This window comes from Moschus berezovskii, chromosome 2 (assembly GCF_049115385.1).
Source record: "Moschus berezovskii isolate FMDL1 chromosome 2, NW_MosBer_1.0, whole genome shotgun sequence".
In the NCBI taxonomy this organism is placed as follows: domain Eukaryota; kingdom Metazoa; phylum Chordata; class Mammalia; order Artiodactyla; family Moschidae; genus Moschus; species Moschus berezovskii.
The window spans coordinates 40048604-40072088 of record NC_142461.1 but is presented as its reverse complement, the minus strand read 5'-3'; the positions used below and the strand labels follow the sequence as shown (position 1 = coordinate 40072088).

Sequence of the window (23485 nt, the reverse complement as noted above, 5' to 3'; positions counted from 1 at the left end):
AGGCAAGAACAGTGGAGTGGGTTGCCATGCTCTCATCCAGTGTATCTTCCAGACCTAGAGATTGAACCCCCGTCTCTACTGCTAACACAAACTGGGAAGCCCACATTTCCTAAATCACCTTGTCAGTATTATGTGGTTTTGATAAAAATATTTTGCATATGTTTATGTAGGGAAGAAACAATTAGTACATGTAGAAGCCTAAGTGTCAATCATAGCTATCAATGAATGGCAAGGTTATAGGTCTTAATTTTATGTTTTAATTTTTCCTTTTTGTTGTTTTCGGTTTCTTTAGCTTTCTATTATGTACATATATATGACTTTAATGAGGTGAAAAAATAAAATCAACCTGTAAATGTTTAACTTTAAGGTGCTAGTGAAAGGCAGCAAATTTTGTCAATAGCCACATTTTGTCTTGAGTTTTAACATCTCAAAGCTTTGGGTTTAAATGATTGAGGTCTCCTGAGACCCTCTGAGACACTCCAAGAGCAAGAACATATCCAGGATCCTCTCATTCCTCTCCCCTCAACCCGTCTTCTAGGGTTGCTTTTTGTTTTCAAAACTAGCATCATGATTTGCCTGAGTTTCCCCTCCCTGAAGCATCACTGTTTCAGAGGAAGACCGAGCCAACTGTTTGAGAACCTTTTTCCCTTGCTGCCAACCTATTGCTTTAGAAATACTCTTCAGATACGCAGGGGCAGAATATGACTCAATCCCCCACGCTTTGTCATCCCATACGTATGCAGAAAGATGAAATCAAACACGGGTCCTGGTTCTCAACCTGTGGAGGGAATCTAAAAGAACATCCAAGTACAGCTGGCAATATGTCCACAATGCCATTTGTGAATGCTTCAGGCAGCATGTAAAGCAAAGGTGCAGATGTTAAGAGGAAAGGCCTCAATAGCTACAAAGAAAAATGTTCCTTTGCATGTGGCACAGCGGGGCAGAGTCCTGCGGAGCTCCACAGTGCACACAAGGACCAGAGGACAGACCTAAGGCAGCCGGTCGACTTGTCAACCTTAGTTACAGCCGTAATTGAACCAGTGTGGAAAAGGCTGCCTTGGTCTTTCCAGCCGCAGTGCCACATTGAAATTCACCACCACTTTGAACAAAAGTCAACAAACCACATGCCAGTTTTGGCTCATGTTAAAGAAAACTGTTCTGTGTTAACAAAACCTTAAGATGGCATAACTTATACTTGCGTTCATTTGGTCAAATTGCTACTACATGTATTTATAAACTCAATTTATAATGGGCATTTTGAAAGGTGTTGAAAGACTAGAACGTTTTCTTTTTCTAGTAGTGCTTGTGTTCTATTGAAAGAAAGCCTGTACTCATTTTTCTTTTCAGGCTTTATTGAAATGAGTTTAAATGTTTCCATGTGAGAACACAGTAAAGGCAATTGATGAAGGTTAATTTTATTTTGGATTGAAACTTTGGAAAACTGCCTCCTATTCCACTATTCTGCAATGTTCAGTGCTAAACATTTGTAAAATGTGCTGCAAAGTCAGCCTACTCTAAAACAGAAATGGTATATATTCTCAAAATTCACCAGCCAACCATCTTCCGGTCACAATGAAGTAGCACAAGATACATACTTGCTATTAACCACAATATGGCCAAACAACATGATTCTAAGATAAGAAAGCTCAACATCCAGAATAACACTTCAATGCACTTTGCATCAAAAGCTAATTGCAAAGAAAATATGCTGGCAAGAGTTGCAGTTTTAAGATGATGATTCTCTTCCTCCAGAGACTTTATTATGAACTCCCCTGGTGCAGTTCCAAGTTTCTAAGTGACCTGCAGAATAAAAAGATGATTATGGTATCAAACACATCAGTTTAAAATGGACACAAACATTAGCTTTCAAGATATAGGGAGTTAAGGTCAAATATCAGATACAAAGTTACTGACAAAGATGAGCTAAAATAAAAGTGGGTGCAAAAGAATTTCCATGGAATTCTTCTCAGACATTTGGAAATTGACTTATATTTCTCAATTAAATATAATACATGATCCCACACAGAGAAATTATTGGGTTAATGATACACTTTATAGTATATTTCCTAAGAATAAAATTATTCTCTTAAATAACCACAGGACGGTTATTTGTGAATGTTTTCTATTTTCTTTTTTTTGCCCTTGTTCTTTGTTCTTATTTGTCTTTCACTCTTTTTCTACCTTTGCTAGGATGTGGTGTTGCTCATATCCATTTTAACTAATAAATGAGCTATTAGTACCAAGCAGTACAAAAGATATTTTGGAAACTGTTTTCCAGAATACCTGGATTGAAAAAAAATTCTTCTTTTCCCCTTATTTATTAAAGAAATTCACTGACTGGAAATAAATAGAAAATTCTGAATAAGGAATTAATTTCTTGCAGTTTAAAAATGTTCATCAGCTAAAAGACATGATACAGTATCCATAAGGCATAAAAGAAAAGATTAAGAAGCTTAAACATGTAAATGAAAAATTTCTTCAAACAATAAACTGAAGAGCATTTTTAATACATTTGAAAACATTTGTAACATTTATTTATTTATTTATTTTGGCTGCACTGGGTCTTCATTACTGTGTGAGGGTTTTCTCTAGTGCCAGTGAGAGGAATCTACCCTGTCGTTGTGGTGTTCAGGCTTCTCATTGCAGTGGCTTCTCTTATTTTTGAGCACAGACTCGAGGCACATGGGCTCAGTAGTTGTAGCTCTTGGGCTTTAGAGCACTGGCTCAGTATTTATGGTCCATGGGCTTAGTTGCCCAGAAGCATGTGGCATCTTCCTGGACTAGGGATTGAGCCCCTGTACCCTGCATTGGCAGGTGGATTCTTAACCACTGCACCACCAGGGAAGTCCTTTCATACACTTAATAAACTATTTATTTTATTTACTTGTTGTTTCTAACCAGTTAGGTGTGCATGTATTAATATGTATATTGATGTGTACATGTATGGCAGATATTAGAATTGAAAATTATTAACAGTTGTTACTTCTGAGGAGTAGGACAGGGGTGTGGGAAAGAGAGGATTCTTTTACTTTTCACTATGTAATTTGAAACTTTTACTGTAAGTACTACTATTTTAATTGAAAAATTAATTTGGAAAGTACATTACCCAAGAGTTGGAAAAGATGCCTGAAGTACACAAATATCAACAATAAAGCATGAAAAACCCTCACAAATGTGGTTTTTGCTGCTTAGTTATCAAGCAGGGGCCATGTAGGAGGGATTCATCTCAGGATCTGGCCTTACTGCAAGATGGACACTCATTCTGTTGACATGCCTGGGTTTACAAGCATCAGTTAACCTATAGGAAAAGCTGGTCCCCATAAATGAGCCTCTCAATCAGTATGGACAGGGCACAGTGATTTGAGCATACTCACCTATGGACCATTCACTTGCTGCTAATTCACTAATCAACAATAACTACTGAATATCTACTGCCTAGAAAACACTTGACATCCATGTGGGAAATAATAAGGGAATAAAAGATCTTTTTCCATCAAGAAGCCAACAGTCTTCAATAGTTATGAAAGAAAACATACAGGGAACTAAATTGTATTTTCAGAATAACATACCAATGAATAATCTTGAGAGCTAGATTTTCTGGACATAGGGTGCATAGATGAGCCTCAGAGGGCAATGAACCACTGTTTCAGAGATCTGTTTTTTCATGATTAAGGCTTAAAGTCTTGATTACCAGTGTGTGTGTGTTATTTCTGGAGGTGTTACTGTTTCTTATTTTCTGAGTTCTGTTTTATTTCGAAAGTTTGCTAGGGCTTCCTTTGTGGCTCAGCCTGAAATGCTGGAGACCCAGGTTCAATCCCTGGGTCAGGAAGATCCCCTGGAGGAGGGCATGGCAACCCACTCCAGTATTCTTGCCTGGAGAATCCCCATGGACAGAGGAGCCTGGCAGTCTACAATCCATGGGGTCGCAAAGAGTTGGACACAACTGAGCAACTAAGCACGCAAAGTTTGCTATTCCCAAACTCATATTTTAAAAATTATTACCTACTTCAAAAAGATCTTCAGTAACAAAGATATGGTTCTAGAAAAGCTATACGTTCAAGTCTCATTATTGTTATTTGCTGTTTACTCGCTAAGTCATGTCCAACTCTTTCACAAACCAATGGACTGTAGCCTGTCAAGTTCCTCTGTCCATGGGATTTTCCAGGCAAGAAAAAATCCATTTCCTCCTCCAGGGGATCTTCCTGACCCAGGAACTGAACCTGCATTACAGGCAGATTCTTTACCATCGAGCCACCGGTGAAGCCCAAATCTCATTATAGCAAATGTCTTTAAAGAAAAACTCAATATTTTGTAAATATTTCCTAATAACATGGTTGTTCTGCTACTAGAATAACACATATTAAAGGCCTAATATGACCAAAGATTTCAGGCAGTTCTTAAAGCTATGATTTGCTATGATAAGATTATATTTCTAATCAGTCAATAGTTGGCCTCAGAAAACCTGAACACATCCTGAGCCCTGTGTGACTCAGCCTACTGAGAGATTCACATTTAAAAATGTATAGTATAGCAACCAAGCTACATAAAAAGGAATTTCAATTTTCACTTGTGTTTCTTGAATGCTTAGTCACTCAGTCATGTCTGACTCTCTGCAATCCTTTGGACTGCAGCCCACCAGGCTCCTCTGTCTATGAGATTTTTCAGGCAAGAACACTGGAGTGGGTTGCCACTTCCTCCTTCAGGGGATCATTCCCAGCTCAGGGATTGAACCCACATTTCCTGTGCCCCCTGGGTTGCAGGCAGATTGTTTACCTGCTGAACAATTAGGGAAGCCTCCCCTGTATTTCCTTAAGCAAGCTCAATTCAGAACCTAGTGATTCTGTTTTCAAAATTCCTCTTTCCCTTTCCTACCTTTCAACCTCCAGCTGACCCAGAGTCTCTCATTCAACAAAATCCTAAAATATCCCAGCCACCCCCTCCCCCAAGCCTAAACTACTTTTCTGATTCTCTCCCTGCTTTTAGTATATTGACCACCATGGTCTCTCTGACTTTAAAATTTTCCTTTTCACTTTGTACATTATAATTGAGAACACAGTGTTGGAATGCCAAAGAACCCTCCTTGCTTTCTCCTTCCCTTCCAGCCTTGTCCATCTCTGACCATTAGCTGAAGTCTGCAACGTAAATGTCCAAGGCATCAGATAGGCAGGGCAGAAAGAGCAGAGATACAAAGCAGGCAAAGATAAAATTTTTATTAGTAAGAAAGGGACCAAGAATAGGAACATTTGACACAGATATGAACACAGATTCTCTCCTCAACACATTTACTTAAATCAACAGAATAGTAGTTGGTTAACTGTGGTTCTGTTCCGTTCTGTCACTCAGTCGTGTCCGACTCTATGTGACCCCGTGGACTGTAGCCTACCAGGCTTCTCCATCCATGGGATTCTCCAGGCAAGAATACTGGAGTGGGTTACCGTTTCCTTCTCCAGGGGATTTTCCTGACCCAGGGATCGAACCCGGGTCTCCCGCATTGGAGGCAGACGCTTTAACCTCTGAGCCACCAGGGAGAGCCTGCGGTTAGTATTTCTTAAATGATGAAAAGATAATAGTGGTCAATATTTAGGAGTTAACTCGGTTTTAATTCCTTAAGACCCATAATAGCAGTTAATTATTCAGCGACCTCAAGAGATAAGTACCATTGTTCTTTCCATTTTGCAGAGAAGGAAACTTAAAGCCCAGACAAGTTAAGCAACTTGCCTGAAGTCACACAGCTGATAAATAATGGGCTTTAGTTTCAAAGCCAGGACATCTAACACCCAAAGGCTAGACTTTTAACCATAAGTACTCCCCAAACACCTGGTATCAGTTTGGTTTAATTTGCATGTTTAGACCTACTTTGTCCTTTGGCTGTGTGTCCAAAGATAAATTTTTTGATGATTTCCACTCCATGGCATTTGCTTTCCTTGTAGAACTGCTGGTGGCATTTTTGTTCATTGCTGCCCTTCTTAGCTTGACACCTAGGGATGCATGTAGTAGTCATATCTGTATTAAACTATTTTTTAAAATAAGTCCACCCTCAGTTTTAGATTCTTCCCTGCTAGAGTCCTCTGCTTCCACGGTCTGAGAAATGACTTCCCTGATTTCAGGAGGGAAATCAAGTCATAAACATTCCTGATTCTTTTAAATTCCCCCAGACAGAAAGATGTTATTACCATAACAACTTTGACCTCACTTTGTATGCGCATGTCTGAGTTTTACTTAAATTTCTCTAAGAGACAGAAGTAAACAGGCTTACTCTGTTTGCGGGCATATTCTGCGGCTTTGGGTGCTGTCAACATGGCCAGAGGGTGCAAGGAGAGGCGGATGGGTGGAGCTCGGGGAACCTGAAAGGAAAACAGACCTACTTTTAAAAGCTGCACCCACTTCGTGCTGTAAGCAGCTGCTGGTTATAGCACCTATCTCAAGACTTGGCCTGTCTACCCAGCCCGTCTTCCCGACACATGACTAGCAGTTGAGGGTCATCTCCCGTGGGTCATGAGCCCTCCTGTGCTGCCTTTGGTGGCCATTCTTTGCCTAGAATGGGCTTTCACACAACTGTGCTCTTCAGGTGGGTTCCTTTACCTGGAATAGCCTTTTCTTCCTCTTCTGCCTCAAGGCACCTACTTTTCCTTTAAGATGTGGCTCAAATGTCACCTTTTCTGAGAAACTGGTCCAGTTGTCTCCCCAGCTTCCTGCTTCCTTGCTGGCACCCTCCCAACCCATCCTAAGGCCGAATTATGGACTCATTCATCTGTGAATGCAAAGCACATTAACACATAGAACACCCGCAGTGGTGATAGTTAATAACCCGCTGTCTGTTGCACCACACTGGAAACTCAAGGTTAGGACTGTCTCTTCAGCCTTTCATTCATGCAATAAGTTTCTAGTGAGCATTACAGTAGGCAGGCCCTGTTTTAGGGAGCTGTGGTTGGTAAGACAGACAAGGTTCCTGCCTTTCCAGGGCTGAGTGAGGAGAAAAGAACAATAAACTATTAGATAACCAGGTTCATCATACATTGTGATGAATTTAATCAGCTAAACAAGAGGTTGTGCTAACAAATCACTGGGCAACCATCACTTCAGACAGGACAGAAAACATGGATTATACAATAAATGTTCTCTTTATAGATGGAACGGTTTATAGTCTCCTCAGCTGGGAACTTCTAGATTTGATCTCAGTCTTTTTTTTTTTTTAATGTGGACCATTTTTGAAGTCCTTATTGAATTTTTTTACAATATTGTTTCTGTTTTATGTTTTGGTTTCTTGAATACGAGGCTTATGGGATCTTAGCCCCCAACCAAGGCTAGAACCCGAACCCCCTGCATTGGAAGGAGAAGACTACTAGGGAAGTACCTGACCTCAGGCTTTTATTGAAATGGTAAATATATTTATTGAGAGTTTGTGTCATATCCTGCCTTGTAAAGAATTAAATATAAGCATGAATGATGGCTTCTAACCTCAAGAAGCAAGAATACTGGGGTGGGTTGCCCTGTTGTCCTCCAGGGAATCTTCCCAACCCATGTCTCCTGCATTGCAGGCAGATTCTTTACCATCTGAGCCACCAGGGAAGTCCATGAATACGGGAGTGGGTAGCCTATCCCTTCTCCAGGGGATCTTCCCCACTGGGGAAGATCAAATCAAACTGGGATCTCCAGTATTACAGACAGATTCTTTACTAGCTGAGTTGGCTCAGATGGTAAAGAAGTTGCCTGCAATGTGGGAGACCTGGGTTCTATCTCTGGTTCAAGAAGATCCCCTGGAGAAGGAAAAAACAACCCACTCCATGATTCTTGCCTGGATAGTCCCATGGACAGAGGAGTCTGGCAGGCTGCAGTCCGTGGGGTCATGAAGAGTCAGACACAACTGATCAACCAAACCATGCATGACCATACACACAAAACCTCAAGAAGCATGTAATCTATTCCGAAAGATGACCGAGAACAAAGAAAGTAATTAAAAGGAGGCTTTGTATCTGTGTGGAGCAAAGGTAGGTGTGATAACAGCCCTGCAGGATGATACATGCCTTGTGTAAGAAAGAAAACTGGCTTGCACAGCGTCTTGATGCATTTCTGCACAGAGAAAAGTCAAGACAGACTCTTCCAGGGAATTTCTTGTTGTCCAGTGGTTAGAACCTGGCACTTTCATGCTGTGGCCTACATTCCAGAGAACTAAGATCCCACAAGCCCAGTGATGCAGCCAAAAAATGAAAAGACAGGCCTTTCATGCTTTAGTTTCCCTGTCCACTGGGGAAGAGAGAACCTGAGTATTTTAAAGGTCACTTCCAGTTCACATATTCTATGACTCCTGATAACTGATGACTCATGCAAGCACTTAATGTAGCTCCCTCTGTGGTTTATAAGAAAAATTATTTTCCAAGTAGGATGACATTGAAGTCCTAAACCTAGAGTTAGCCATATGCTCTTTTTTTTTTCCCTTCACAGCTACTGATTGATACCTTCATTGTACTACTCAGCTAGGGAGTAACAGAGTTTGGACTGGACACCAGTTTTCTGGCCTCTGAAGAGCTTGCTTTGAATTCTGGATGCAAGTTTGAATGGAGAGGAGTGATGGGTGCTCAGACACTGGGGTGTGGCTTCATGAAGAGAGGAGGAAAGAAGAGATTCTGACATTCTCTAGTTACCTGTCTGTCTTTTTCCTCTTTCTGTCCGGTGTTTCACTCTCTTTACCTCCTTTTCCTTTTCCCCTCTTTTTCTGTCAAATGGAACTGAAGAGTATTTTTATTGCTTGCTTTATTTGTCAAAGGAAGGTTTAGGCTCCTTTTTGTTCAGTTTGAAAATGCGTAGAATCTCTTACATTTATCTGAAGCTAACTGCAAATCACTCCAGTATTCTTCACTCATGGAGAATACCATGGATGGAGGAGCCAGGAGGGCTACAGTCCATGGGGTCACAAAGAGCAGACACAACTGAGCGACTAACACCTTCACCACCTTCACTTTCAACTGCAAATAATCATCACATGTGAAGTTCTCTTATTTTTTTCTCCTATGGGTCCAAGTTTCTCAGCAGAAAAACAGCTCCCTGTCAGCAAAAAAAAAAAATTCCCTCTCAGGAGTAGAACTAGAAGCTTGTATTGTATTAACAGAATTGAACAATTCTGGGTCCTTGATGGCTTTCTGTCACCAGGTGGCAGCAGATAGTCCTGAAAAAAGCTATCAAGCCCACACAGTACCCATGTGGTGCATGCTAAGTCACTTCAATCGTGTCCCACCCTATGTGACCCGTGGACTGCAGCCAGCCAGCCTCCTCTCTCCATGGGATTCTCCAGGCAAGAATACCGGAGTGAGTTGCCATGCCCTTCTCCAGGGGATCTTCCCAGCCCAGGGTTTGAACCCGTGTTTCTTATGCCTCCTGCATTGGCAGACGTGTTACCACTAGCGCCACCTGGGAAGCCCCAAGCAGCCAATTCTAGCGGCCAAAAACTACATAATCTGATTAGTATTCAACAGGGCTTTAAGCTTTTGCTTGGGAAGGATTTTAGCTATTGCTTAGGAGACACTGTATCTGGAGGAATCAAAGTTTATTCATACACATGCAGCCATTAAAGAAGAACCTTTATCAATTTATTTTTTTTTAACTACCCCACCTTGTAGTTAAATCCAGTTTTTAAAAATTATGTTAAACTCTTAAGGACTGTTTTTAAGTCACTCTCACAATTTAATCTTTGAAAGACTATCTTTTCATTAAGAGGGCCTGCTAACTCCTTGTTTAAGATGTAGAGGAGGTGCCTGCATAGAGCTGATGTGCAGCCGCAAGGGAAAGCCCTGAGCTGGCGTCCTTGAGGCAGGGAGGATCTTGTGAGGTCCACAGGAGTAGAGGACCCTCAGACGCTTGTGTCTCTAGCTGAAATCATATCATACCCTTTGTGATAATTTATCTAAAGTAGGCAAAGTTTATGTCTTAATAAGGGGCTTCCCTGGTGGCTCAGTGGTAAAGAAATCACCTGCCAGTGTAGGAAATGAAGGTTTGATCACTGGGTCAGGAAGATCCCCTAGAAAAGGAAATGGCAACCCACTCCAATCATCTTGCCTGGGAAGTCCCATGGACAGAGGAGCCTGGAGGGCTACAGTCCATGGAGTCACAGAGAGTCAGACACATGACTAAACAACAACATGTCTTAATAATACAGTGGATGCTTGATGAGCTCTTTGCTTTTTGAATGTTTAGAGAAGTGGTCCTTAACTAGCTGTGATTTTTGCCTCTTAGGGGACACGTGGCAACACTGAAAGGCATTTTTAGCTGTCGCATCAAGGGGCAGGGGTGGGAAGCGATTGGCATCTAATGGGTATGAAACAGGAGGGAAGAGGGCAGGGCACAACTTTTGAAAGAATGACATAGCCTGAGGAAACAGCATAACTAATTACAATCAAATGCATCCAAGATAGCAGAGAAGTCAACTTCAATTAGACTTTGATCCTCAATCAGCAAGCTAAATAATACACCCAGGGGTGCCAAGCAGTTCAGTTCAGTTCAGTTCAGTTGCTCAGTCATGTCTGAGTCTTTGCGGCTTCATGGATTGCAGCACACCAGGCCTCCCTGTCCATCACCAACTCCCGGAGCTTACTCAAACTATGTCCATCGAATTGGTGATGCCATCCAACCATCTCATCCTCTGCTGTCCCCTTCTCCTCCTGCCTTCAATCATTCCCAGCATCAGGGTCTTTTCAAATGAGTCAGTTCTTCGCATCAGGTGGTCTGAGTATTGGAGTTTCAGCTTTAGCATCAGTCCTTCCAATGAATATTCAGGACTGATTTCCTTTAGGATGGACTGGTTGGATCTCCTTGAAGTCCAAGGGACTCTCAAGAGTCTTCTCCAACACCACAATTCAAAGGCATTAATTCTTCGGTGCTCAGCTTTCTTTATAGTTCAAGTCTCACATGTCCACTGGAAAAACCAAAGCTTTGACTAGACAGACCTTTGTTGGCAAAGTAATGTCTCTGTTTTTTAATATGCTGTCTAGGTTTGTCATGACTTTTCTTTCAAGGAGCAAGTGCCTTTTAATTTCACCATCTGCAGTGATTTTGGAACCCAAAAAAATAAAATATCTCACTGTTTGCATTGTTTCCCCATCTATTTGCCATAAAGTGATGGGACCAGATGCCATGATCTTAGTTTTCTGAATGTTGAGCTTTACGCCAACTTTTTCACTCTCCTCTTTCACTTTCATCAAGAGGCTTGTTAGTTCTTTGCTTTCCTCCATAAGAGTGGTGTCATCTACATATCTGAGGTTATTGATATTTCTCCCAGCAACCTTGATTCCAGCTTGTGCTTCATCCAGTCCAGCATTTCTCATGCTGTACTCTGCATATAAGTTAAATAAGCAGGGTGACAATATATAGCCTTGACATACTCCTGTCCTGATTTGGAACCAGTCTGTTGTTCCATGTCCAGTTCTAACTGTTGCTTCTTGACCTGCGAACAGATTTCTCAGGAAGCAGGTCAGGTGGTCTGGTATTCTCATCTCTTGAAGAATTTTCCACAGTTTGTTGTGATCCACAAAGTCAGAGGCTTTGGCATAGTCAATAAAGCAGAAATAGATGTCTTTCTAGAACTCTCTTGCTTTTTTGGTAATCCAATGGATGTTGGCAATTTGATTTCTTGTTCCTCTGCCTTTTCCAAATCCAGCTTGAACATTAACATTATTCCCCAGCTTGTCCAATACCTGTTCCACTCAAGGTTGAGGAGTATCAAAAAAAAAAGTTTGGGGGGGTTGACACCAAGCAGGATCTTATGGAGCCTGAGACCAGGCACCAAACCCTTTCCACGTTCCTCATTTCTTGTTTGTGGAAAAAAAAGCATCAGCCTCCTAGATGTTCCTCAAGTTCCAAAGAGCAGATTCAAACAGTTACTAATTAGGGGAGTGACTTAGGCAGAAAGAAACAGTAGGGCAGCAACAGGACTGGGCCTGGTTCCTCCTCAGGGGACTTGCATAACAATCTGATACAAATCTCTGAATTCTCCTGCGGAAATAAAGACTACCACCCAGGAGGAAGATAGTAATTGTAGGCTGAACACAAGCACAGGGACCCCAGACTGACTGGAGACAGAGGCTGATGACTGAAATTCCCAGAACAGCATCAGTTACCTCACCACCAACCAATCAGAGGAAGGTTACACACCCTGGAGCCTGACCCTCCAACTTTTGCCTATAAAAGCTTCTTCCCTGAAACTCACGGGGAGTTTGGGTCTTTAAGCATAAACTGCCCTGTTCTCCTTGCTCGGCCCTGTAATAAACCTATCTCTGCTCGAAATTCTGATGTTTTGGTTGTTTGACCTCACTTGGTATCCGACACGTGAACTTGAGTTTGACAAAACCTCCTTTCGGAGGATATGATTTATTTTCCTTCAGAGCTGGTCATTATGTAGTCTATGTTGTCACCTACAAATTTGCACTTGCTAAGGGCAGTTGCCCTCTCTCTCTGCGCAGATTGGACCCTGTGTTGCTGCAGCTGGTGGACTTTGACACACCCTGCAGGGAGCTCAAGGGTGGAGAGTGAAGCACTCTGCTTCAGAGAAACTGACTGGTGGTACAGCTCTTTCCATAGATATTTTCAGGAACTGATTTCATGATCCCAATCCTGACATCGCTTCATATCTAGAAAAGAACTAAGTCTTTTCATGGAGACATCAGATCCTCTTGACCAGCAGAAACCTTTTGTAAAGTAAACATTTGATTGCATTGAACTCCCCCTTCACCAAAATCTTATATATTGACCTTCCCCCACTACCTCTTTGGAGCAGTCTCTCAGAGCTATCTAAGTTGCTAACTCCTGGGCTGCAATTCTCATTTGCCCCCAAGAAAACTTAACTCACAATTCTTACATTGTGCATCTTTGTAGTGGACAAACAGAACTGGACATGGAACAACTGACTGGTTCAAAATTGGGAAAGGAGTATGTCAAGGCTGGATACAGTCACCCTGCTTACTTAACGTATATGCAGAGTTGTTGTTGTTATTCAGTTACACAGTCATGTCCGACTCTGCGACCCCATAGACTGCAGCACTCAAGGCCTCCCTGTCCCTCACCATCTCCTGGAGTTTGCCCAAGTTCATGTCCATTGCACTGGTGATGCCATCCAGCCATTTCATCCTCTGATACACTCTTCTTCTTCTCTCAATCTTTCCCAGCATCGGGTCTTTTCCCATTAGTCAACTGTTTGCATCAGATAACTAAAATACTGAAACTTCAGCTTCAGCATCGGTCCTTCCAGTGAGAATTCAGGGTTGATTTCCTTTAGGATTGACTGGTTTGATCTCCTTGCTGTCAAAGGGACTCTCGGGAGTCTTCTCTAGCACCACAATTCAAAGGAATCAATTATTTGGTGGTCTGCCTTCTTTACCATCCAGCTCTCACAACCATACATGATCACTGGTAAGACCATAGCCTTGACTTTACAGACTTTTGTCAACAGAGTGATGTCTCTGCCTTTCAGCACACTGTCTAGGATTGCCATAGCTTTCCTGCCAAGAAGCAATTATCTTCTGATTTCATGGCTGCAGTCACCATCTCCAGTGATTTTAGAGCCCAAGAAGAGGAAATCTGTCACTGCTTCCACCTTTTCCCTTTCTATTTGCCATGCAGTAATGGGGCCGGATGCCATGATCTTAGTTTTTTTACTATTTAGTTTTAAACTGGCTTTTTCACTCTTCACCCTCATCAAGAGGTTCTTTAGTTCCTCTTCACTTTCTGCCATTAGGGTGGTATCATCCACATATCTGAGGTTGTTGATGTTTCTCCCAGCTATCTCGATTCCAGCTTGTAATTCATCCAGCCTGACATGTTTGCAGAGTACATCATGCAAAATGCTGGGCTGGATGATCCACAAGCTGGAATCAAGATTGCTGGGAGAAATCAACAACCTCAGATATGCACAGGGTACCACTTCGGCTTCCCTATATATATGTACATATATATATATACACATACACATATATTTATATTCTTTTTAGGTTCTTTTCTTTTATAGGTTACTACAAGATATTGAATATAGGTCCCTGTGCTATATAGTAGGTCCTTGTTAGTTATCTATTTTATATATATTAATGAGTATATTTTAATTCCAAACTCCTAATTTATCCTTCCCCACTCCCCTCCATTTTGGCCCCTTTAATGAATCTGGTTTATCCAAGCTACTTGGACACCCATGTTTTCAAACCTGCTTGGTGGATAACCCTAAGACTGGAGGGCTTCACAATGCCATTCCCAGGATGTGATTTTCCATATCTGTCCTCTAGCCACTTGAGTTGAGACCAAGCAACTAGATCTGCCTACTGCCTGCCTTTGTCCTCTACTAGGCAAAGAAGGGGAGAAGGCAATGGCAACCCACTCCACTACTCTTGCCTGGAAAATCCCATGGACGGAGGAGCCTGGGAGGCTTCAGTCCATGGGGTCGCGAAGAGTCGGACACGACTGAGCGACTTCACTTTCACTTTTCACTTTCATGCATTGGAGAAGGAAATGGCAACCCACTCCAGTGTTCTTGCCTGGAGAATCCCAGGGACGGCGGAGCCTGGTGGGCTGCCGTCTATGGGGTCGCACAGAGTTGGACACGACTGAAGCGACTTAGCAGCAGCAGCAGCAGGCAAAGAAGATGAAGGGAAGAAAACACAATGTCTGAAACAGAAGGACTTGGGCTCAGATATTTATATCTATGTGTTGAGGGGGGTGGTTTGAAGGGAACGCCTAAAAGGGGGAAATCCTAGAAGGGAGAAATCTGCAGGAAAAAAATCAAACAAGATTAAAGCAGTGTGGTTTGCTTGACTCTCTAAGAAAACAAAAAAATTAGTCTTTCTTCAGAAGCCAAGAAGAGCTTGGTCTGAGGAGCATTTGTCCTGGGGTGGCTTATGCCTCAACCAAGGAAGCATGTCAACTACAATATGAGATATGAAATCTATGAGAAAGTGATTTTTTCAGACTTACCCACCCTTGTATCCCTGCACCTACAACTATAACAAGTGAATGAATGAATGGAAGAGCTGAATCCAGAGAGATCAGAGAGGAGGTGCTGATTTCCTCCATAATCCAGGGAATCTGAATCTCAAGACCAGGCCAGCTTACATATGGACTAAGGTGAGAGGACCACTGGATTCAGTTACGACACTTCTGAGTAAATGCTGGAGTCATAAGGTGGCCCTGGTAGACTTCTGACTTTATGTGACCCCACTGTTTGCAGTATGGTCTGCAGGTAAGACAGCAAGGCAGGCAGTGTTCCTGTGGCCGTAGCCCTGCTCCTGCCCTGGCTTCCCTTTCAAACCCTGGTGGGGACAAGGGAAGTGACAGTGGGAGCAGAAGGCCTTGTGTGGGTTCTCCTGGCTTCCCTCCCTGACTTCCTCCCACTCCACACCTCTGCCCAACCCTGCCCACCCCATCTGTCCCTTCTGCTTCTTCTCTTTTCTAGAGGTTATCCAAAGGCAAAGGGATCAGCAGTTCACCTCTAAATAGAAGCCCATATTTCACATATTTCAGTTCAGTTCAGTTGCTCAGTCGTGTCCGACCCTTTGCCACCCCATGAATCACAGCACGCCAGGCCTCCCTGTCCATCACCAACTCCCAGAGTACACTCAAACTCATGTCCACAGAGTCGGTGATGCCATCCAGCCATCTCATTCTCTGTCGTCCCCTTCTCCTCCCGCCCCCAATCCCTCCCAGCATCAGACTCTTTTCCAGTGAGTCAACTCTTCGCGTGAGGTGGCCAAAGTATTGGAGTTTCAGCTTTAGCATCAGTCCTTCCAATGAACACCCAGGACTGATCTCCTTTAGAATGGACTGGCTGGATCTCCTTGCAGTCCAAGGGACTCTCAAGAGTCTTCTCCAACACCACAGTTCAAAAGCATCATTTCTTCGGTGATCAGCTTTCTTCACAGTCCAACTCTCACATCCATACATGACCAATGGAAAAACCATAGCCTTGACTAGATGGACCTTTGTTGGCAAAGTAATGTCTCTGCTTTTTAATATGCTATTTAGGTTGGTCATAACTTTCCTTCCAAGGAGTAAGCATCTTTTAATTTCATGGCTGCAGTTACCATCTGCAGTGATTTTGGAGCCCCCCAAAATAAAGTCTGACACTCAAATGTTTAGTAAATGTATATATATTCATAAATAGCAAAACCTGAACTAATAGTAAAGATAATTCAGAATACTGTGGGCTATTTTTTTTCTTTTTTTCGAGATTAGTACATGGAAACCCAAAGAGGGGAAAGGACACAGTCGGAACTCAACCTGGACTCCCTGATCTTTAGAACTTCCACTGGACTGAATTCCAAGCAGTCTTATGGAAAGGAGAAATGTGGCAGCAGTAAACTAGACAATTTCTCATGAGAATGAACATTCAGATCTTGTCCTACTTCTAGAAGTTATGGTACGTCATACAAGAGGAGCACTTGGATTTACCATACCCATATGATGAAAAGTGTAAGTGAGAACTTTTGTCAATGCAGAACAGAGACAGCATCTAAGGTGCTCAAGTGGCTGCCTCTATTCATGAATTAATAAAATGCATTTGCTATTATGATTATAGTCCTCTGTGTAGTGAAAGCATCTTAGATTTATTACTCAAGTATGGAATAACTACATCTGGCTTTATAGATTTTTAAATGAAGCTGTTATTTCATGCCTGAAAATACAATATTATCAATTTATAAAATAAAGGAATTCTCTCTAAAATTCCATTATGTTGATAGTCTCAGGGTATCCTTACCTTGGCAGCACCAGAACTGGAAGAAGAGCCAGCCCCATAAATTTTAAAGACTTCCTCAATTGGGACACTGTTCTGTTAAACAACAAAATAATAACAAAAATGTATTATCAAATCATGACTTTTCTTTTATTATAAAACAAAACTATTACAGCTCCTGCACATTCAGTACCATGCCTGGAGAGCATGGACACTAGATAAATAACTTCAAAATAAATGGATAAGTCAGAGTATCCTAACATCAATTATTTTTGTGTTATTTTTTCCCTTAAATACGTATTTTTTTTACAATACAATATAGAAGTCAGTCTTTTTATTAACCTTTAAAAATGAAAAATTTAATTTCAATAAATTTTAAATATTTAGAAACATTGGTTGAAAAATAAAATAAGTATTCTTTAATATAAAATGCACATTGTAGATTCAAAATCTTCATAGATGCAAATAATGTTCTTCTCCTTACCATTAAGATTCCAGCATAAGATGATAAAATCATTGCTTCTCGTTCTCTGTGGTTTGGATATATGGGTCTACTCCGAAATGACATTTTCCTAAGGGGGAATATGAATAAGAATGGAGGGTTTATTCGTGTTCTTTTTAACAAGAATTTTTGACAAGGTTGTGATGATAATCATAAGTAATAAATAATAGCCAATAGCTGCTTGCTATGCATTTATTCACAAAACTGATATGATTAATCCATCATCGGCAAAGTATACACTTTGAATTTTGAATCTTCCAACAGTGGTGATGAATTTACCCTCATATATCCATGTTTCCCACGGACAGAGGAAATGGCAACCCGCTCCAGTACTCCTGCCTGGAGAATCCCGCGGACGGAGGAGCCTGATAGGCTACAGTCCACGGGGTCGCAAAGAGTTGGACACGACTGAGCGACTTCACTTTCACTTTCATCCATGTTTCCACAGGTATCAAACCCCAGAGGACTGGCCACTATGGTGGACAATTGTGGTTTTACCAACCCATATCCTTTTCTCTTCTTGTGTCTATTGCTTGGGGGTAACTGCCTTCCCCCTGTGTAAGCCTATAAAGCTTCCCCCTGTATACACTTCTAGGGGAGTGGTGACTCCCCTAGATTCCAAGGATGGAAAACACACTGTGGACTAATTTAGCCAGCATCTTCTCTCCCTTATTCCACCCCCAGATAAGTCAGAGCAAATAGTGCTATTGAGACACAGTTCTGTGCTTTTAAAAAAATCCATTCTCCCCTGGCCTGACTGTTGTGATAAAGTAGGCTAAAACTAGAAATAGTGTCCACTCAGAGGAACTGGAGAAGGCAATGGCACTCCACTCCAGTACTCTTGCCTTTAAAATTCCTATGGACGGAGGACCCTGGAAGGCTGCAGTCCATGGGGTCGCTGAGGGTCGGACACGACTGAGCGAATTCACTTTCACTTCTCACTTTCTTGCATTGGAGAAGGAAATGGCAACCCACTCCAGTGTTCTTGCCTGGAGAATCGCAGGGACGGAGTAGCCTGGTGGGCTGCCATCTATGGGGTCGCACAGAGTGGGACACGACTGAAGTGACTTAGCAGCAACAGCAGATGCCACTCTACCCATGGACTTTGCAGATACAGAGGCAATAAATCTCTTCTTTTCTTTTTCTTTTTTTTTTTTCTGCTTAATTCCATTCAAATTGGATTTTCTGCTTATTGCAACTAAATATTAACTGATCCAACCATCCAGCACCAGGTGTGTGTTCTAAAGCAATAGAGCAGAAAAAAAACAACTGGCCTCTTGAACAAGGGATTAAATCCTGGCGTCATCAGTTTCATGTTCTTTCTAGCTGAATGAGTCTGCCTGGCACATACAGGTGTGCTTAGTCGCTTAGTCGTGTCCAACTCTCTATGACCCCATGGACCATAGCCTGTCAGGCTCCTCTGTCCAGGCTTTTCCAAGCAACAATAATGGAGTGGGTGTCATTTCCACCTCCAAGGGATCTTCCTGACCCAGGGATCGAACCCACGTCTCTTATGCCTCCTGTATTGGCAGGCTGGTTCTTTACCACTATCGCCACCTGGAAAGCCCCACATTTGGGAGAAAATGCCTATAATCCTGCCAAGCATTCAAGCAGTGGTGATTCAAACTGCTTAGCTCAGGTACACATCTGGTTAAATGCTTAAGAAGTTATGTTTGATGGTCCTTGGGAAAAGATTTCAGCTTTACCCAAAAAACTGATCATTTTTTTTTTTAAATCAAGGCATGTACACAATAAAGCACAGTTATATTTCTAAGACAAAACATCTTACGCAAGAAAGATCTGTATCTGATAGAAACCAATTCACAGGGATGCAAAATATGTAAGCATGGATAAGACTTCCTCCAACTGATGACTATGAGATTTTTTTCAGGTTTCTAGCTGGAGACAAGTACTCCATAGCATTTTCAAATCAGACTGCCTTGTGATAAACTTCCTCTGTCATTACTCATTGTTTAAAAAAATAAAAAACAGGAACAAGGACTGTTCAACTTACACTTTCTCCCACTCCAGCCAAGTTAAGTCTTCTGAGTGATCCAGCCATTGCAACGCAACATTGATGGCCAAGTCATAGTGTGCCTGGAAGCGGGGAGCACAGAGAACAAAGGAACAGGCTGAGATGTTGACTGAAGCTCACCCTGGCAATGACAATGGCACTGCTAAGCCTGTTCTACTCTTCTGTCATGTCCGCAACAGTGAGGACCAGCTGCGTCCAGTAACCTGATGCTCAGATAGAAATAACTAGTGTTCTTCTGGCATTACATTTAACCCCCCACTAGGCCAATGTGTGTGTGTTCGGTGGGTGGGTGGAGGTGCCAGAAATGATAGATAGATTCATGAAATACTAAATTGGGAATCAGGGAATCTGGTTCAAATCTAGGTTACTGCTAACAGCTCATGGTACTATATCCTTGGGTGAGCAATTGCTGTTCTCTGGGCCTCAACTTCCTTGGATTTTAAAATAGATAAAGGGGAAGGTAGAAGAAGAGGGACATAGAGAACAATTTCTAATTTGGTGTAACATCAGAAATGTGCTCCCAGGGTCACAGAGGGAGGTGATGTGTCCACCTGATGAGTTGGGGGAATCCCTCGAGACTCAGAAAAGAGGCTGTGGCAGAGCTGGGCTTGAAGGATGAGGAGAATTTCCATAGGTGAAGGACCTCCCAGGCAGAGGGTCCAGTGGAAGCAGGGAACTGGAGGTAGACTTGGGTAAGTGAGTTGGTAAGGACCAACTCAGTGTTCATTCTTATCATATTGACCACCTTTTCTTGGTCATTTCTAAGTGTATTCACCATTTATCTGTCAAATCATTCCTTCTCAGTTTGAAGAAGGAAGGTCAGTTTTGTTTTTGTGTTTGTAGATGAAATCCAAAGTTCTATGTAATCTTAACATTCTCTGAAAGATGTAACAATGTAATTATTTCTTTCAGGGACTGAACCAAACTGAAAAGAGAAAGAAAAAGAGAGAAAAGGAAGGAAGGAGGGAGGAAGGGAAGGAAGGGAGAAAAAAAAGAAAGGCAGTAATCACTTGTTGAAACCTAATCAGAAGATTGATGCCTGGATAGGTAGTGCTGCCATCACCTGTTTGCTCATTAGAAATGCAAATCTCCAGCCTCACCCCAGACCTCCTGAATCAAAACGGTCTTGTAATAAGACCTCATTAAAGTTTGATCAGCACTTATCTAATTGATTTAATTTCTTACTTAATACATGCATAGAGAAGTAGTTGAGAACATGAAGCCTTCCTTAACTGCTCATTCAGCACCAGGGAAATCAGACAGGGATGGGCGAGAGGAGCGGGAGACGCGTGGTCCTGTCTTCCTCATTAGTGCAAGAACAGTAAATGGGTACGTTAAAAGGCTGAGGGCTTACTAATCTCTTTTGAATTAGATCTCTTCACAGCTTCTTTAATTTATGTGAAGTCACTTTGATTACATAGCATGAATCTGAGTTTCAACAGGTATAATAACAGGAATTTAGGATTATTCAGTTACTTGGTTTTCTCCGTGAATGGTAAAAAATTATTACATTTGAGAACTATACAATAGTAGTTTAATCTCATCAAAAGGTGTTTAACATCATGGCTGTCATACTTTTGATTGTGTACTCATTTTGCTTTTTTTTAAAATCTTTTCTCTCATAAAAGTAAATAAATAGCGAAAGTCTCATGACTTTTTACTTTCTCATTCTTCTTGCTTTCAGTTTAATGAGTTGAAAAGATCACATGGACAATCCTAGGATGACAGATGAGAAAGAGGAAATTCTGGGGGTGGGGGGGGGATCAAGATGAGACTCATTTACGACAGACATTAGATCCTGTTCCTCCCTGTAACAAACATATGACTCAGATGTGATTCACAGCAGCATGCCTTTCTTTACCATATCATCTAGAAAGGTGAGTTGCCTTCTTCCTTTTGGGTCAAATTCATTTTCCCGAAGTCTGACGCCAATATAATCTCCCCTTAAAAGCAAGAGAGCAGGATTGAACTAGCAGGAATGACACAGAAGCGCGGTCTGCCGAAGATTCCTCCCCAATTCCTCCCTCCTCCACCATATAACAAGAGCAGTCACCAATGGCTCTGGTAGCTGAATCAATATTCATTTTGATTTAAACAGCAGTGTCCAACCATAATGAACAAATAAAACTCACATAGAACTGAATTTCTAGGAAAGCAGGGAGTATGATAAACCCCCAATAGGCAGAACAGATATTACAAAACCGAAAGGATTGAGACCCCCTCTTTGAAGATTCCCCTGCTGCCTTTGCTAAATTCAGGCAGAATGTCTAAAGTTGATAACTTCCAGATATATGATATGCTGTACAGATGTGTTAGTTAGCTTGAAGGCTTTTTTCCCCCTGTTAGAATGCAAATACCATTAGGAGGGTTAGACATAAAAACGTATTAGTGATTCCACTTTAGTGTATACTTATTAGGTCCTTCCCTAATGGACTTTTAATAAGGGGAGAGTAGAATAAAGGCCCTGGGAGGTGAATAGAAAGGGATACTACCCTAGGAAAGTTGGGAGGAGAGACTGGATGTAGGAAAAAAGACTCTGGGGTCTCCAAGGTCAATCTCACAGTGTTACATAAGTAGAGTTCTGTTGGTCAAGGTCTTTACCGACCACTTTGGGCAAGTTCCTATGCTGGAGATAAATTTGCTTTTGGATTCTAGAGCTCTTTTGTGTCATTAAGCTATTCTGGATTGATAAAAATTATTGACGTTTTTCTTTGTAATTTCAAGAGACTTTATTTAAAGTAGCCTAAATGGATTCTTTGGATAAAATTAAACTATATATATGTATATATATATGAGTGAGTGAAGTCAGTCGTGTCCGACTCTGTGGACTGTAGCCCACCAGGCTCCTCTGTCCATGGGATTCTCTAGGCAAGAATGATGGAGTGGGTTGCCATTTCCTTCTCCAGGGGAGCTTCCCAACCCAGGGATCAAACCCAGGTCTCCCGCATTTCAGGCAGACACTTTAACCTCTGAGCCACCAGGGAAGCCCATATGTGTGTGTGTGTGTGTGTGTGTGTGTGTGTGTGTGTGTGTGTGTGTGTGTGTGTGTGTATAAGTTTATATTTATATTAGTTCTGAAATTCCAGTTCTTTGAATGAGATATGTAGAGGAATTGGCATTCCTGATTATGATTTGTTCTTTTATTATTTTGACCTCTAAACACATACATGTAAAATGTGTGAATTCCTATTGCAGCATTTCTTAAGCATTTATTAAAATATAATTATCTTAGTAGGCAGAGAAAAGATATTTAATGGGGACTATAATGAGGTTTTTAATAGTATATTATTGTTATGCCTATAATCATGAAATAGAACCATAATAACCTTTTTTCCCCTTTTATATGGTCTTTGATTTTCACCAACCTCTTAACAAAGTGTCAAGTTAACAAAAAACTACCACAGGAGAAAAAAATTTCCATGGGAAAACTTAATGTTTTCTTTATGTGTTTAAAATGAAGTTTGGATGGCAAAAAATAGAGATAAATTATTTAACCGATAAGATTCACAATAGAAGAAGCAGAGGCTGCAATGTAAATGCTGCACCCTTGGGTACATTTTTTCAGGAATCTCACTCATATCTTTTACTAGTCGAGCCCTTTCAAAGGCATACCCTGCCCAGCGCAAACTGGAGCTCTCAGCTCAGATCCTAAGCTCTAGAGTAGGGATGTCTCAGTTGTGCATGCTGCTGGCAGAAACATCCTCTCTAGAGATTTAGCATCCAGCTTTGCACCACATGTGAGGCCTTTGGGCCAGGAGACAGAGGCCAGATCAACTGGCTGTCTCCTACACCACGGGAACAAATTCTTCCTTAGGCTTTTAACCCCTCTGCCAATATCCAGACCATCTATGACATACAACCCGCCAAATGCTCAGTGCAATAAATGTAAGCTATTTTCCATCAGACTTACAGGAGTTTTTTAATTTCCTTCTTTAGGAGCCTTCTTTCCATGATTAAAGGCTTATCCAGCTGAGCAGGTAACTGCAGCTATTCTGCACCTTAATCCTTTGGAAAGACCCAGCCTCTCTGAGCCTTGAAGCTACAGCAGCAAATCAGAGAGAATTTGAGTAAAGGATGCTATCACTCCTAATACCAGTCATGGAGTCCTAGGCTCTGGAAGGGATCTGAGAGCAGGCCTCTTATCCAGCAGGTTCCAGGTCAGAAAGCTGTCTGCCAGCCAGTGCACTGTGCCTTGAGTTTATCTGACAGTTATTGCTTCCAAATTTTTTTTCAATATTCATCATTTACT

At 41.7% G+C, this 23485-nt stretch overlaps 1 protein-coding gene across 1 annotated transcript; it reads right to left on the bottom strand.

Moving 5' to 3' along the window:
- Positions 1–1377: 1377 nt before the first annotated feature.
- C2H2orf80 (chromosome 2 C2orf80 homolog) lies at positions 1378–23187 on the bottom strand. Its single transcript, XM_088842062.1, has 8 exons — positions 23147–23187; positions 21098–21179; positions 19216–19298; positions 17184–17271; positions 16724–16795; positions 6257–6344; positions 5857–5978; positions 1378–1800 (listed from the first exon to the last, which is right to left on the bottom strand). Exons 1-8 carry the CDS (start codon positions 23185–23187, stop codon positions 1792–1794), a joined length of 585 nt encoding a protein of 194 aa, XP_088698188.1. The 3' UTR covers positions 1378–1791.
- Positions 23188–23485: the final 298 nt, after the last annotated feature.